At 43.8% G+C, this 17,869-nt stretch overlaps 1 protein-coding gene across 3 annotated transcripts in view; it reads left to right on the top strand.

Moving 5' to 3' along the window:
• Positions 1 to 17,869, top strand: part of LOC121062118 (protein S100-A1-like) — a 57,025-nt gene that overhangs the window by 10,198 nt on the left and 28,958 nt on the right. The window contains exons 1-2 of one of the 3 annotated variants that reach the window (XM_040541758.1): positions 1,212 to 1,417; positions 6,107 to 8,004. In XM_040541758.1, the coding sequence (XP_040397692.1) occupies positions 1,339 to 1,417; positions 6,107 to 7,212 (1,185 nt within the window). In that variant the 5' untranslated portion in view covers positions 1,212 to 1,338 and the 3' untranslated portion in view covers positions 7,213 to 8,004. Of the gene's footprint in view, positions 1 to 948; positions 1,418 to 6,106; positions 8,005 to 17,869 lie in introns of those variants that run through there. The other 2 variants (XM_040541757.1, XM_040541759.1) reach the window with 2 other exon arrangements.

The raw sequence follows: 17,869 nt of genomic DNA, 5'->3' as shown, positions 1-17,869 counted from the left end.
CTGCTGCCCGTGGGGGACCCCTGCTGGAACAGCTTGCTCCTGACGGATGGACCCCATAGTACAGACCCGTGTTGGAGCAGTTCTTGAAGAGCTGCTGCCTGTGGGCAGCCCATGCAGGATCAGTTTGGGAAGGACGGCATCCTATGGGATGGACCCACATGGAGCAGGGGCAGTGAAGGAGCAGCAGAGAGTGTTATAGACTGACCGCAACCCCCATTCCCCCAGGCTGCTCGGGTGGAGGAGATGGAAGAGGGTGGATGAGGGGAAGGTGTTTTTAGTTTCTTTCCTTAGTTCTCACTTCTCTAGCTTGTTAGTAATAGGCAATAAAGTTACTAGTCTCCCTGCTCTGAGACTTTTTTGCCCATCATGATGGTTGTTGAGTGATCTCCCTGTCCTTATCTCAACCCTTGAGCACTTTTCACTGTATTTTCTCCCCCTTTCCCTTTGAGGAGGGGGAGCAAGAGAGTGGTTGTGGTGGAGCTCAGCTGCCACCTGAGTAAAACTACCACACGGCCTTCCAGTAAGTGGCAGGTCAAACAATGCATCACTGGCTGTAACTTCATAAAAATGCTAATTAAACATGCACTTTGCTACTCTTCTAATACAAACTCAACGAACAAACAGCATTACAGAAGCACAATAAAAGCCATACATGGAGCACTCAACACAGGTGATCTGGGGGGATTTCCCCCTCCCTAAACCTCAGACACCTTTTCTTCGAGGCATCATACCCCAAAGACGTCACACCGCACACACAGCCTATTACTTCACTTGGTCCGTCATGCACCAGGTATGCTGTGCATGACAACTAACCAGATGTACTCCAGCGTGATTTCTAGCGCCGCAGAAGACTCCACAGCCATTGCAGGCCACGTCACCCAAAACTTAAAACCTCAAAAGCAGCCCCATGGGCCGGCCTAGTTGAGGGTACAGGCAGGACTCCTCATCAGGCACCTGCCACGGGCGACAGCCTCACCTCCCTACCCTGCGACCGGGCTCAGGTAGCAGTCGGAGAACAGATTGAGGAAGGGCCGAAACCCCGCAGGATACGCTCGGCCCCGCAGCTGAGGCACCAGCCGCGAGGCAAGGCACACCACAACCCACAGTCCCGCCACAACCCCCCCCCAGCCATTTTGGGGCGGACCCCGCGCACCCCGCGGCGGGGTTCACCCCCGCCATTTTAGGTGCCGCCCCGCCAAGCCCCGAGGGGCGGTCCTGCCGTGCCGGTACCGGTCAGGCCGCACCCTCCGCCCCCTCCTAGCTCAGGTATCAGGCGAAACTGGTCGTGCGTGCGGGACAGGACAGGACGGCAGCGGCCGGAGCGCGGCGGGAGGGACGATGGCTGGGCGCCGAGGGCTGTGCTTGCTGCTGCTACTGCTACTGCTCAGCGCCCTGCTGGAAGCCGTCACGCCCACAGGTGAGCTGGGCAGCGCCGGGCGGGGTGCGAGCCGCCGCTGCGGGCACCGGAGCCCCGCGGCAGGGCTACGGGAGCGGGGCGAGAAACGGCACCGCCGGTGCTGTGGCTGAGGGGGACGGCGGGGCTCAGGGCGAGGCGATGGGGCTTGATCGCGTTGGGGCGCAGCCCGTCGGCACTGGGCAGGGTGCGGGGAGCCCCGAGCAGCGCTGCGGGGTCGGGGCTCGGCCGCGTGGTCGGTCTGAACGAGGCATCGCCAGCATCAGGTGCTGCTGTGCCTCACCTGGTTCTCAGCAACGCGCCTAAAGGTGTGCGTAAGTGAAAGGAAAAGAAAGGAAAAACCCTAGCTTTTCAGATCTGGAAGAAGAAAATCAGGTTCTGAAGTGAAGACGACACAGTCTTTTTTTTTTTCATTTAAAAAAAAAAATCTTAATTCTTATTTTTGTTATTTTATATTGCTTTCTGAACGTAAATACCGTTAAAAAAAAAAAAAAAAAAGAAAAGAAAACATTCAAATTTCACCACCCTACAGTTCATGTTTTGCCACCTTTTTATAGTAAGCCTCCAAATCCCATTGCCATATCTGTGCACTTTGCACTGTGCCTCTCTGCATTAGTTCCCCCTGTGCCTACTTACATAGTAAAAGTACATGCATAAAGACTATGTAAATATTGAAACCAAGCTTATGGTAGTTCCTATTTTCTCATCAAATAGACACTAGATATTTAATACGTGGTTGTCACCTGCATGGTCAAACCAGTGCATGATGGTATCAGATATTTTATTTTGTTCTGTTGTGTGGTATATTTTGCATCACTTTTTGTGCTACCTAGAACTATTGTAGGTTGTAACAAACGGATGATAGCATCCTTAAAATCTTAAGGCAGTAAAAATCAGTGAGCCATTAGGTGCAAATTTTGTGGTTGAGAGCAGAGTTAGAGATACCGGATTGCCTCTTGATATCCTAGCTATCTGACCGGGGCAAGCGTAAGCTGTATAGGGAACAGTATCAACTTGGGTTGGAAAAGGTAGTCTGCTTAAATGTTTTATCAGGTTGCTTGACCTTCTGGTGTTGGGAAGTGAGATGAGCTGGAAATGGTATTCCCCTCCCAGCCAAGGTAGATGCACTGCAAGTCAGGGGACACGACTGTTTTCAAACAGGCTAAGGCACTTGTGGGGTTGTGGTGAATCTGTGCTGCAGAATCAAGAACCTTAACCTTAGTCCTGTATGGGTGAGTATTGCCACCATGACCTAAGATGGTTTAGATACTCAGTGCTGCAGGGCAGACATCATCCTTCGTTTGGTGTGATGGTTTATATCTTCTAGACAAATAGCAAAGCTAGCGATGTTGAAACTGTCTTCTTGTGGGAGAGAGTGTGTTTGTCCCCATGATGCCAAGTAAGCTTTTGCTGTGGGCAGATTAGCAAGTTAACTGCATTCTCTGTATGTGAGTCAGGCAGGGTGAAACTGTTCTTGGGGGGGAAAAAAAAAAAGGAAAAAAAACACCACCAACAAAAACCTCAATTGTTATGGAAAACAGCAAGCAGAGAAAGAGTAAGAAAAGGAGTAGAAAATGCACATACCTAACAAAGGATTGGTTGCTCTTGGAGGGAGTGTTAACTGCAAAGAGAAACAGGATACTGAAATGTCTCCCTCTATGCATGCCAGCTGGGCTAACAAAAGCTGCCCAGTATCTGCAGTCAGAAATTATGAGGCCAAAACTGAAACATATCCTTCAAGTAAGCATAAAAGCAAAACTTGGTGCCTGAAATCATATATTTAATTTGACCATGCCTTCAAAAATGGAATAAATAATAAGAAAAACTTTGTTATTTCACTCTTGCAATACCAAGTCCTGTTTGCGTGTCATGTGTCTTCCATGTGTCTTCTTTTGTGTCGCTCTTGTTCTTTTGTGACACGCAAACACTCCAGGTTTTTTGGAGACTATGCTTATTTCTTTCCACCCAGCCTATGAACACGAATGGCAAAGCATTGCTTTTGTGTCTGGTCACAAAATATTTAAGTCTTTTGAACGGAATATGAATAGTATGACTGCAGGTTGATAAGGTAAACTACTTGTTGATGTACAGCTGCACAGTGCTATGCTAAGCTTTATTGTGGTACTCTGAGAACTGCTGTCAGCTTGTAGTAAAGGGTCTGAGCACTCTGGGACCTTTCTCAGCCAACCTGGGGAAAGAAGTATTGCTTAACTTTTTATCATTTACATCTAATGTCTCAATGAGCTATGTTCTTTAAGCTGATTCTCTATTCTTCTATTCACACCTCAGGTTAGGGACCTGGTTATTCTGTGATATGCAAGCAAAGTTTACAGTCCTTAAAGATATTATTGACATAATCATGTGACTTGAAGACCTGACAGCAGGATTTGTATGATTCTGCTCTTTTGTAATTAAACCACAAATAGGTCAAAATGAATATTTGTCATTGCAGTTTATTTTCTTTAGGACTGTTCTGCTGATATAATTTAGACAAATCTTTGCAGTAGACTGCACAAAGACTGAAGTCCATGTCATTGCACTGGCAAAAAGCTTTCTTACACCACGGTCTTCCAGTGAAGCCTGCCTGTGCCTTGAACTTGACAAACCCTTGCTAACTAGAGCTAGGGTAACTTAATTCAAAACTCTAAAGAACACCAATATATGCCATATTTCTGTACCTCTTTAGGAAAGAGGTCACTCAGCCTAGGTAGGACCCTAATACTGTACATCAGGCATTTGTAGTACTAACTTGAACAGCTGTCTAGAGTTGTGCTACTTTTGAGAATCTATTGTGGAAAACACACATACTTGTGTGTTTATTTATTTATTGTATGAAAATTCTTTTCTTATACATTCATAGAATATCCGAATTGTAAGGGACCCACAAGGATCATCAAGTCCAACTCCTGGGTCCAGGACCAAAGGACCACCCTAAATAAATAAAGACCATGTGTCTAAGACCATTTTCCAAGCTCTTTTGACCTCTGTCAGGCTCAGTGCCGTGACCCCTTCCCTGGGGAGCCTGTTCCAGTGCCTGTTCCAGTGCTTACTTTAAAATGTAAGGTGTTAGTCTAATTTATTCCTTGCTGGGATTGTATCAAAACTACTGTTTATTGAAAGACAAAAGCACCGTCTTTCAATGCTCTTCATGGCATGTTAAACACAGACCTGCTTGCTCAATAAAACTCTTCTTTAGACTGTTGTGTTTTTTGATGTTGCTGTTTTCGTTGGTGGCTTTTTTGGGGGAGAGGGAGTGGCTAAAATTATCCACAAATATTGATAGAATTTGTGATACGATTAAACTACTGTTACAAACAATCATGTATCACGTCCATTGAGTCTAGCTTGGTGAATATATGACTTTTTAGAACAGAGTGAGTTCTTTGACAGTACCTGTGCAGTTTAACTTTTCTGTACAAGAGGACTGTGTTGAGTATGGAAGGTGTTGTGGTAGGGGTCTCTGGGCTGAGCCATCTGAAGGCTGTCATACAAGACAGAGCAGTCAGGAATGTCTGGCTTGCCTATATGGTGTACAGGTTCATGTGGCATTCAAAGAGGTAGAGCAAAACCTGAAGTGATAGCTTTTTGGTGTAGGAAGCAACCGTAGAATCACAGAACAGCTTGTGTTGGAAGGGACCTTAAAGACAATCCAGTTCCAACCGCCTGTCATGCACAGGGATGCTACCTACTAGACCAGGTTGCTCAAAGCCCCATGCAACCTTGTCTTGTACACCTCCAGAGATGGGACATCCACAGCTTCTCTGGGCAACCTGTTCCAGTGCCTCACCACCTTCTGAGTGAAGAATTTCCTTCTAATATCTAATATTCCTAATTCCTAATTATCCTCCTAATATCTAATCTAAATCTCCCCTCTTTTAGTTTAAAACCATTCCTCTTGCCCTATCTATTTGCCTGAGTACAATGTTGCTTTCCAGCGACCATATCTGGCAGCTCTACTGATCTAGTGGTGTGAGTAGAAATTGTAGAGATTGCTTGACCATCTTATCTGTGAATTAGAAGGACACGACAGATGACTAACTTTAAGCATGAAGATGCAACAGGGTCAGTCTGTTCATATTTTATTTCAGATATAGTGCAATAGACATCTGTCTTCAGAGGTCACTTGAGCATAGCTTCCTGCTTTGCATTCTGACTGTTTCAGTTCTACCTAGTCTGACTGAGGACAGCATACTGTCTTTAATGCACAGCTGGGTTTGCGGCCATCTTTTCATCATCAGATTGAGGCCAAGAAAACTTCTACTGCAGATATATTGTAAGCATGCTGGAAAGTTCTAGAAATTCCAGCATTTGAGTAATCTGGCAGTGCCATGAAAAAAGATAATCGTGCCCCTGGGTTACTTGAACAAGTTTGTTCCTGCCATCTGAAGAGTTAAAACACCTGACAGCCATTTCAATAAGGTATTGTTATATTACTGGTGAGGCGGAAAAGCATTCTTTTTACTGATACACAACCATTAAATAAAGATATATGTGCATTTTGGATAGTAAACTAAAATGAAGGGAAGAAAAATTGTCAAGTATTTGAAAAGCAGTCTCATTTTTCTGTTGATAAGACCCTCTTTAATTCTTCAGTGTAAATCATGTTGTCTAGTTTATTAAATAAAAAAAAAAAAAGGAAAGTTATGTTTGCACTTCAGTAACAGTGACTTCTCAATATATTTTTTTTTCTAGTGAAAAATATAACCACCAAGCCAAAAGGAAGAAGTTTTGTGGGCCAGAAAGTTACAAATGCAAATAATGCCTCTGGGGAGTCCTACAAAGTGGATGACTTTGCAGCAAAAGTCCTTACAGGAAAGCTGACTACAGTTTTTCTTCCCATTGTATATGTCATTGTCTTTATCATTGGTTTGCCAAGCAATGCCATGGCCATTTGGGTCTTTTTTTTCAGAACAAAGAAGAAACATCCTGCTGTGATTTATATGGTTAACTTGGCATTCGCAGACCTTCTCTTTGTTGTATGGTTCCCACTGAAGATTGCATACCATGTAAATGGCAATAATTGGCTATTCGGAGAAGGTCTCTGCAAAGTGCTTGTTGGATTTTTCTATGGAAATATGTACTGCTCCATTCTTTTTATGACATGTCTCAGTGTGCAAAGGTATTGGGTTGTAGTGAACCCCATAGTGAACTCAAGAAAGAAGTCTGAAATTGCTCTGGGCATCTCCCTTGCTATCTGGATACTGATTTTGCTGTGCAATATTCCACTGTATCTTGTTAATCAGACAGTATATATTTCAGCTCTTAACATCACTACCTGCCATGATGTGTTGCCTGAAAATGTTTTGGCTAACGACATGTTCAATTACTTCCTCTCACTTGCAGTTGGACTCTTCCTAATCCCAGCTCTCGTCACTTCTGTTGCTTACATACTAATGATTAAGACTCTGAATGCTTCCATCTCAGATATAAACAATGGGAAGAAACGAAAAAGAGCAATCAAACTCATTATTGCTGTCCTGTCAATGTACATCATCTGTTTTACACCTAGCAATGTGCTTCTTATTGTGCACTATTTACTCCTCAAAAAATACAGTCAAAGTCATCTGTATGGGTCATACATAACTGCGCTGTGTCTTTCTACTCTGAACAGTTGTATCGATCCATTCATATATTACTATATTTCAAAAGACTTCAGAGGCAATCTTAGATATGCTCTTCTTTGCCGAAGTGTACGAACTACACGGAGGATGCAAGTTTCTCTCTCATCAAATAGATACCCCAAGAAATCCATTTCTTACTCTTCAAACTCAAATGGAACCACTGAATCAACCTACTGAGTTTAGTCCTAGAAGAAAAGTGAACTCTTACTACTGCTGTTGAAAGGAAGACAAGGAAGTTATTTTGTATAACAGAACACCTTTGCTTTTTGACTCACATTGAAGCCTGGATTTCAGAACTGGCATCTGCTTATCCTTTATAGAAATAGCAAGCAGATAAATCTTCCAACCATGCTGGGAAAACAAATAATGACATTTCTGATGCTTTGCAGAAGTGCTGCTCACCTCAAAGTGTGTTGTGGTTGAAGAAGTTTTTGTTCAATATTGAAACTGGCAAAAAGGCAAATGTCACTGGAATGTTATGTAGAGTTTCTAGTATATTTAATTAACAGAGAAATCTGTTTTGTTTGGCTTTAACTGTAATATATTAAACACATTGTTTGTATAGGACCTTGCACTGTGTACGTGCTTAACACTGAATGTTTTTTGAAACAGTAGTGAGAAGGAAAGGAGAATGTGTTCCACCATCTTGGTGGGGGTCCAGCAGCATGAGTGCTTATTATCTTAAGTATAATGTAATCTTATTGTATTTTTAAAATTTTCATGTTGTAAATACTAACATGGTAGTAGTCTGGTAAGGTTATCTTTTTGAGTTGACCAGCTGAACTTGTTATCAGCTAGCACTGAGCTAAATTAAATGTTAGTTGAGATGTTGAGATTACATACTGTTACTTAATACTCCTGAGTACCTGATCTTAAATGGGTCTGTTTAACAAAATTTTGATGAATAGGTTTGATTTTTATATAATGTCTTGTATTTTTTAAGATACCTAATATGATTTTTTTATAACACATTTGAGTTGTGTGCTTTCTTTTATGCATTTATATGCTCTTCAAAAGACTGAGAAGTTCACCTTGCTGGGTTTCAGGTAGCAGAGATATCATTCCTAATAGTGAATTAGAAGTCTGACCTTTATAGCTGTAACATATAAATGTGTCAAGTAAAAACACCGAATGACACATTTCATTAGAGCAAAACTTTATTCCCTTATCAGTAGATAACTAAACCAAATGGTTCCAAATGGTTCAGAACTCTGGGGAAATAATGAGAGAGAAATCATGTTTAGATTTCTAAATATCTTAAATCCTCCTCCCCCGCCCATTTGTGATCACTCATGAATATGCAATCACATCAACTTCTTCTTTAAAAAGCTGATGGTATACATTTGCTGGTAGGATTTAGATACATTCTCTCAAATCTTGCAATCCTGGTAATTTTCACCAAGCTGTACATTGTGTGAGCATTAAAGTGACCTGTGACTTTGCGGGATTTCTGCAAACACAAACAAATAGAAAAGCTGTCAGTCCAAAAAATACTCTGATTTTTGGTGATAACTCACTGATGTTTCAGTTGTTGCTGAGCAGTGCTTATGCTAAGTCAGGGACTTCTCAGCTTCTTATGCTGCCCTGCCAGTGAGGAAGCTGGGGGTGCACAAGGAGCTGGGAGGGGGCACAGCCAGGACAGCTGGCCCAAGCTGACCAGAGAGGTGTCCCATACCATATAGTATCATGCTGAGCAATAAAAATGAGGGATAAAGAAGGAAGGAGGGGACATTGGGAGTGATGCAATTTATCTTCCTAAGAAACAGTTATGTGTGATGAGCCCTGCTTTCCTGGAAGTGGCTGAACACCTGCCTGCTGGTGGGAAGTAGTAAATGAACTCCTTGCTTTGCTTTGCTTTGCTTGTGCACGTGGCTTTTGCTTTACCTAGTGAACTGTTGTTATCTCAACATTTGAGTTTTCACACTTTTATCTTTCCAATTCTCTTCCCCCACCTCACCTGGGGAGAGTGAGAGAATGGCTGTGTGGTGCTTAGCTGCCTGCTGGAGTTAAAGCATGACAATGTTTTAAAGGTGTTGAATTGTCTGTGAGTGTCCACATAATACCACAATGATATCACTCATGATCAATGGATGACTCGTATGTTGCTGAAAAATAATAGGCTTAATATAGCCATTCAGTCTTGGAGGGCTGTTGTGTTCCTGAAATTGTAGAAATTGAAGAAACTACAACTTACAGAAACTACAATCTTGTGTAGCAGTATATATTGCATCAAATATATCTAAAATACTTCTTTCTGTAACATCCCAGAAGTTAAAGCATAGCTTTTTCAGTGCTTCCTCACTTATGGATTGAAAAAGCAGGTTGCAAGGAAGAGTCTTTCAACTCTTACCTACAACAGAGGTCTGCCAATGACATGCATAAGAGTTAGGCATTACTATTGTGTAGTTGAAAGCTTTTTGATAAAAAGTTTTAATTAATAGAATGGTTTATCTTTAAAGAGATTGTATCATATGTGACATACTTTGGAGAAGACTGTTCAAGGAGCCCACAATCATCTATGTGCTCACTGCACGCTGTGAAAAGCTCTTTTTAGTTGTGTTTCTTTTTATAGTATAGATCACTAAAGTCCATTTTGATTTTCCTTCACTGTTTTACTGATATCATCTGGGTTTTATGTTGGGATGGAGAGGAGGGTGAAATTCCGTGTTCTACTGCTTGTGGGGATCGTTTTGCTCTGCAATGAACTATTGTGTGGTTAGGAGAGAACTGATACTGAGGATTTAATCAAACATTCAACTATTTTTAAGATCTGTATCTCCTAAATAAACAATGCTGCAAGTGTGTCTTAATTTGCCTCAACCCAAGTGCAACAAAGAGCAAACTAAACTACAGATAAAAAGGAGGAACCCGTATAAGAATTGTCTTCTTTTCTTGTTCAGTTTTTCTTCAGCTCAAAACAGAGACAAATTGTAGCAAGGTAAATCCTTACTTTTAATACAGGTATCCCATCTATAGCTGCATTGCAAATCCTTATCCTAATTTAGAATGAAGGGTTAAATTTGATCCCATTAATGGGACAGGTAGGTCATACTCTGTATGATACAGAGTATAATAAAAGAAGTTGCAAGTTTAAACAAAATGTATATGAGGTTAGAGTGTTGTAAGCCACTTGTTATCATGGAAGAGCATCTTAAGCTGTTGTCCTAGTTTTGGCTGGGATACATTTAATCTCTCTGGTGGTTGCTATATAATTGCTATATAATACTGTAAGTCATCACTGCTATGGTTGCTGTATGCCGTATCAATGGTATTACAGTCAACTGGATTAATGAGGAATTAATTTTGACGGAACCGAGCAGAGAGTAGTGGTGATGGAACCAGAACTGGCTTCAGCATACAGCAGTCCAACACCAACTCTTCTGCCCTGAAGGACTGTTATGACAGATGGAGCCCAAAGCCATTGACTAAATGAATTCAACAGCCATTTTGGAAGGATGGTGCATATTGTGAAGGAATGGTAACCGTTTGTATATGTATCAAAAGACAAGAAAGTTAGTGGCGATTAAATGGGATGTGTTGGAAAGTGGGGTACCATGACATAGATGGTATAAAATAAGGGGTGGTTTCTGTCCTTGTTTCAGCTGGGATAGAGTTAATTTTTTTGCTGGTGCTATGTTTAGGATGAAAATAATGCTGCTAATATGCTGATGTTTCAGTTGTTGCTAAGCAGTGCTTACGCCAAGTCAAGGCCTCTTCAGCTCCTCATGATGCCCTGCCAGCGAGGAGGCTGGAGGTGCACAAGGAGCTGGGAGGGGACACAGCCAGGACAGCTGGCCCAGGGGGGCCAGATGGGTGTCCCATGCCACATGGCATCATGCTGGACAATAGCAACGGGGGGAGTTGGCCTGGGGGTCTGTCACTGCTCAGGGTCTGGCTGGGCATCAGTGGTGAGCAATTGCATTGTGCATCATGTTCTTTGTATATGCCTTTATCATCATTATCATTATTATTAATATTGTTACTACTACTACTATGTTTTTTGCCTTCATTTTCTGTCCTATTAGACTTGTCTTCACCTCAGCCCACAAGTTTTATCTTCTTCCAATTTTCTCTCCCAACCCACTGAGGGAGAGTGAGCAAATGTCTGTCTGGTGCTGAGCTGCCTGCTGGGTTACACTACAGCAGCTGCTATGCTACAATCCTGTTTTTCTTACCCTTCTTTCTCAGGCACTGGTTCTTATGCAGCTGAATAGGAAAGCAGGTTAGGGAGTTGATTCAACAGAAAACTAGCATTACTGAAGAGGATTGATTAAAGAATTAAAGATTACAGAAATTTGAATTAATTCTTGTAATTGACAATTGTGTTTGTATATAACCAGATAGCAATGGGGCAAGAACAGTTAGCCCAGGAGGGTGGGATAGGCTTCTAAGCTTTCTTTGAAACTGTGTCCTCAGGCAGGACTGATTGGTATAAAGGTAGTCACCTTCTGCTATTAAAAAAAGTATATATATAATATATAAATACAAATATTTTCCTGAGCAGTTAGAGTGCTAACTTTGCAGTTTAAACACCAATCAGTGCAAAACAAACAAACAAACAAAAAACCCCCACCCCACTCATAGCTTATATAAGGTTGGGATGCTGTGAAAAATAATCCTTGAAAGTGTCAGGGAGTTAGAAATCAATGTAATTTGTGTGCACAGTGTCATGGTTTCACAGTCGGCTTGAGCACGTGCTGCAGCTAAGAGACTGTAAGGCAGTGTTTCCTCTGGCCTGACAGCTTTATCACACCGTTCCCTCATATTGTCACAAGCATGTGTGACCTTGTGGTGGATAGGATCACTGGAGAGTAATCAGTTAAAGTTAAAGCTGGAGGGAGGCAAAGGTTATTTTTTTCTTGAAACAGCTTCCGCCTGGTTTGGTGGATGAGGGCTTGGCTGGGCACCAGGGAGGGAGGCAGTCTCTGTCTTTCACTGTCAGCACCCGTGGATCTGCAAGACCAGTTGAAGCACAGAAGCTGTGAGGCCCCTGTCTAACCTTTTAAACAGTGAGCAGTGAACCTCCACACATAAGAATGGCTCTGCTGGCTCAGACCCAGAGCCCATTGAGCACAGCCTGCTCATCCATGCTTCTGGAGGTCTGCAAGGCAGTAAGATGTCAGGAGCTGTGTCAAAAAACAGCAGAACTGCTGAACAGGGCACACGGTCAACATAACAGATTGACATTAGTTGTGGCTGGGGAGGTTTGTCACATTGCAGGGCCACATGAATGATATGCTATGGAGCTGTCGCAATGTACCCTGGAGCCCAGAGGAAAAGGGAAGGGGGTGGGGACAAATGAAGGCAGGAGGAGCTAAACTCATTGCCATCTGTGAGAAAAACTGCTGCTACTAAATATTAATCTGTAACTCAAAGTGCATGTGTGACAGCAACAAAGAGCAGTTATAGGCAGGTACCCACAGAGGAGCAAAAACAACGCGAGCAACTGCCATATGCCCCACAATACTCTCCCAACATCCAGCTATTTTCAGCACAATGGCTTCATTAAATCTGATGTGGCTGGTCTATTTTAGTAACATCATTTAGATGTCTTGCTGTGAAAATCAAAATCATTTAACTTTCTTTGAATCAGGATCATACAAACATAGAATCATGAAGGTTGCAAAAGACCTCCAAGATCATCTGGTCCAACCATCTTCCTACCAACGTCACCCACTAAACTGTGTCTCTGAGTACCACATCCAGACTTTCCTTGAACAACCTCAGGGACGGTGACTCCACCACCTCCCAGGGCAAACCTTTCCAATGCCTGACTACTCTTCCTGAAAAGAAATGTCTCCTAATTTCCAACCTGAACCTCCCCTGGTGCAACTTGAGGCCATTCCCTCTAGTCCTATCACTAGTTATCTGTGAGAAGAGGCCAACCCCCAGCTCCCCACACCTTCCTTTCAGGTAGTTGTAGAGAGCAATAAGGTCTCCCCTGAGCCTTCTCTTCTCCACACTAAACAGCCCCAGTGCCCTCAGCCACTCCCCATAGGACTTGTGTTCCAGGCCCTTCACCAGCTTTGTAGCCCTTCTCTGGACATGCTCCAGGGCCTTGATGTCCTTCTTGTACTAATGGGCCCAAAGCTGAACACAGTACTCGAGGTGTGGCCTCACCGGAGCAGAGTACAGGGGGATGATCACCTCCTTGGTCCTGCTGGCTACATTATTCGTGATCCAAGCCAGGATGCCATTGGCCTTTTTGGCCACCTGGGCACACTGCTGGCTCATGTTCAGACAAGCATCGACCAACACCCCCAGATCCTTTTCCTCTGCACAGCTTTCCAGCCACTCTGCCCCAAGCCTGTAGCATTGCATGGGGTTGTTGTGGCCAAAGTGCAGGACCTGGCACTTAGCCATGTTGAACCTCATCCCATTGGCCTCTGCCCATCAATCCAACCTGTCCAGGTCCCTCTGCAGGGTCTTCCTACCCTCTGGCAGATGGATACTTCCCCCAAACTTGGTGTCATCTGCAAACTTACTGAGGGTGCACTCAATTCCCTCATCCAAATCATCAATAAAGATATTAAAGAGGATGGGCCCCAACACGAACCCCTGAGGAACACCACTCGTGACCAGCTGAATTTCACTCTGTTCACCACCACTCTCTGGGCCTGGTCATCCAGCCATTTTTTAATCCAGAAAAGCATGTACCTGTCCAAGCCATGGGCTGCCAGCTTCTCCAGGAAAATACTGTGGGAGACTGTGTCAAAGGCTTTGCTGAAGTCTAGGTAGACTACGTCAACAGCCTTTCCCTCATCCACCCAGCAGGTCACCTGGTCATAGAAGGAGATGAGGCTGATCAGGCAGGACTTGCCTTTCACGAACCTGTGCTGACTGGGCCTGATCAGGCTGACAGTCCTCTAGTTCCCCAGGTCCTCCTTACTACCCTTCTTATAGATGGCCATCATGTTAGCAAGCCTCCAGTCATCCTGGACCTCTCTGGATGACCATGACCACTGATAGATGCTGGAAAGCAGCCCAGCAATCACATCCGCCTACTCCCTCAGCAACCTTGGGTGGATCCCGCCTGGCCCTATGGACTTGTGACAGTCCAGATGGAACAGCAGGCCTCTGATTGTTTCCACCAGAACTGTGGGAGGGTTCTTCTGCTCTCCATCCCAGACTTCCAGGTCAGGAGGCTGAGTACCCCAAGGATAAGTGGTCTGACTAGTAAAGACAGATGTAAAGAAGGCATTAAGAACTTCAGCCTTTTCCTTATCCTCATTAGTCATGTTCCCCCCTGCTTCCAGTACAGGATGGAGATCCTCATTGGCCCTCCTCTTTAATGTATTTGTAAAAACGTTTTTTGTTATCCATAACCATAGTGGTCAGCTTGAGCTTGTGCTGGACTTTAGCCTTCTGATTTTCTCTCTGCATATGCTGGCAATTTCCTTGTACTCTCCCCAAGTTTCCTGGTCCTTCTTCCAAAGGACATAAATTCTGTTTTGCTCCCAGACACTCAGCTAAAGTTCCCTGTTCAGCCACGTCAGTCTTCTTCCCCATCGGCTCATCTTAGGGCACACAGGGACAACCTGCTCCTGTGCCTTTAAGACTTCCTTCTTGAGGAGTGTTCAGCCTACCTGGAATCCTCTGATTTTATCCATACAGACTCTACCTTAACATTCCCAGGCCTGAGCTCAACAACATCGAAACACTCTCTAACATAGAGAGCTATGCCACTGCACCTCCTTTGTTGCCTGTCCCTTCTGAGGAGCTTATAGCCATCCATTGCAGCACTGCAGTCATGGGAGTGGTCCCACCACATTTCAGTGATGGTGACTACATTATAGTTTGCCTGTCGCACAATGGCTTCCAGCTCCTCCTGTTTGTTGCCTGTGCTGTGTGCATTATTGTAGACGCGCTTCAGTTGGGCCATTGCCCTAACCCCCAACCCTGGCATTGCTCCCCAAGGCTCATCTCTGTCAAGCCTCATTTCTGCTATCTTCATTGGTAGACTTTGGCTCTTAAAGGGGAAGAGGATGAATGAGCCCCTAACTGCCTTACCCTTGCCACTTGCAATTTTGTAGGCTGCTATCAGTTTCTCTCCCTCTCAGCTAATTTTCAGGTTGAGGAGTCTTGGCCAATTCAGTCACTCCAGTACTGACACATTCACCAAGGCCTTCACCTTCCTATGTGCTGTCCCTCAGCTACACATGATATTCAAGCCACATATGATGGAGTGACGACTTCTGTTTTGTTCCCTGATGCTTTCCCAATAGCTCCTAATGTTTGATTTTATTTTCTTTCTTCTCTGGAAAACTGTTTTGGTGTTTTCATGCAACTGCTTGTAACTTCAGCATATCACTCCTGACCAGTTACAGTCATTTTGCAACATACATAATTCTGCATGCAATTATTTTTGCATACATAGTTCTGTATGGCAAGCTAGGATGTTTTTCCTCTATGCACCTTACTTTACAGTTATTCATATTTGTTTCATCTGTCTCTTCATTGCTCAGTCAGTCTTACAAGGTTCTTCTGCAATTATTTGCAGCCTGCCTAAGTCCCCACTGTCTTGACTAACTTTGTGTCTTTGGCAAATTGTTATTCCTCACTGCTCAAACTTTTTCAGAACAATTATGAATATGCAGAACAGTACAGGTCCAACACTGCTCTGGTGAACTCCCTACGTTGTGAAGACCAACCATTTTCCTCCTGCCCTTTGTTTTCTGTCTTCTACTCTGCTACTTTTCCATGAGAGGACCTTCCACAGCTGCTTAGTTTTCTTTAAAAGACTTTGGTAATTATGCCAGAAATGTTTTGGAAATCTGGGTAGACTACCTGCTGGATCACCCTTATCTTCATGTGTGTCCTTCTTCTTCCCAAAACTCCAAAACGTTATTAAGCCCAGATTTCTCTTCACAAAAGCTAAGGTGACTTTGCCCAAAAAGATACAAAAGTTCCTCAGTGATGGCTGTAGTTATAACCTCTACTAACTGGCTCAGTACAGATATCTGGCTCACAGGATCATAGTTCCGTGGACATTGCAGAACTTGCTTTTAATTATGCATTGGCTCCTAGCATTCAAGTGCAATTTTTGCAAGAGGCATCATACTGCTGTTATGAATTCAGCTATTTTGTTCCTGAGTTTTCTCATTAATCCTTGTTGAATACCATCTGGGCCCAACAATTTTAACATTCATTTTGTAATGCCTGAAGACATGTAGCACCTGTCTAGATAGGTAGCTCTCCTGGGAATCAAGCAGTGTGATGTCTATCTACCATAACAGTCCTCTGGAACTCAGGTTTCATTATCACAGAATCACAGAAGGTTGAGGTTGGAAGGGACCTCTGGAGGTTATGTGGTCCAAGCCCTCTGCTCAGGCAGGGCTACCTAGACCTGGTTGCCCAAAATTTGAATAAATGTAGTCAACTCAAAAATAGCCAGGAGGGATTGTGTTACCTATGTTTTTTCTCAGGAGTAATAACATTCTCTGCACTTAGAGATAAACATTTTCCAGGTGCTGTTTGCTGGCAGGACCAGTATAACAGGCTGACTACATAGTCAGCTCTGTGTTTTCTAGGCCAAAGGAAGTGGAGATGCTTTGGATAATGGAAAAAAAAATGCTAGTGACTGTGAAGGATGTATTGATCGCCCTGCAGAGACACTGTAACTTAAATCCATCAGGACTAACTTATCTAGTGTCAGCCAGCATGACATAAGCTTCACAGTGTGGCTGCAACCAGCTTTCCTGGTTGTCTGTCTCTGTGGTGGCCAGGAGAAGGAGGAAAGGTATATGTGGTCCATGCACAGTGCAGTGTTTACGTGGAGATAGATGGGATCATAGTGGTGCTGGAGTCCATAAACCATCCAGAACTATTGGTGTGATTCAAACACCGGAAAAGAGCCATTTTAAGGCTACTAGGGTCTACCTGGGATTATCTACTTGGACTTGTGCAAAGTGTTTGACACTGTCCTGCACAACACCCTTGTCTCTAAATTGGAGAGACATGGATTTGATAGATGGACCACTCAGTAGGCAAGGAATTGGCTGAATGGTCGTACTCAAAGAGCTGCAGTCAAGAGCTCAATGTTCAGGTGGAGACAGATGATGAGTGATGTTCCTTGGAGGTCCAGATTAGAATCAATATTATTTAACATCTTTGTTGGTGCCATGGACAGTCACATTGTGTGCACTTTCAGCAAGTTGTGCCAGGGGATGTTTAGCTTGGATATTAGAAAAAAATTCTTCACAGAAAGCATTGTGAAGTACAGGCTGCCCAGGGGAGAAGCTGAAGAAGTCTTATACAGCATCCTGGCTTGTATAAGAAGCAGTGTGGCCAGCAGGTCTAGGGAAGTGATTGTCCCCCTGTACTCGGCTCTGGTGAGGCCGCACCTCGAGTACTGTGTTCAGTTTTGGGCCCCTCGCTACAAGAAGGACATGGAGGTGCTCGAGAGAGTCCAGAGAAGGGCAACGAAGCTGGTGAGGGGTCTGGAGAACAAGTCTTACGAGGAGCAGCTGAGGGAGCTGGGATTGTTCAGCCTGGAGAAGAGGAGGCTCAGGGGCGACCTTATCGCACTCTACAGGTACCTTAAAGGAGGCTGTAGCGAGGTGGGGGTTGGTCTATTCTCCCAAGTGCCTGGTGACAGGATGAGGGGGAATGGGCTAAAGTTGCGCCAGGGGAGGTTTAGGTTGGATATTAGGAAGAACTTCTTTACTGAAAGTGTTGTTAGGCATTGGAATAGGCTGCCCAGGGAAGTGGTTGGGTCACCATCCGTGGAGGTCTTTAAGAGACATTTAGATGTTGAACTTAGTGATATGGTATAGTGAAGGACTTGTTAGTGTTAGGTCAGAGGTTGGACTAGGTGATCTTGGAGGTCTCTTCC

The sequence above is a fragment of the Cygnus olor genome, chromosome Z, assembly GCF_009769625.2.
Source record: "Cygnus olor isolate bCygOlo1 chromosome Z, bCygOlo1.pri.v2, whole genome shotgun sequence".
NCBI classification, from domain to species: domain Eukaryota; kingdom Metazoa; phylum Chordata; class Aves; order Anseriformes; family Anatidae; genus Cygnus; species Cygnus olor.
The sequence above is the reverse complement of the archived record's forward strand: the minus strand, read 5'-3'. Positions and strand labels throughout refer to the sequence as shown.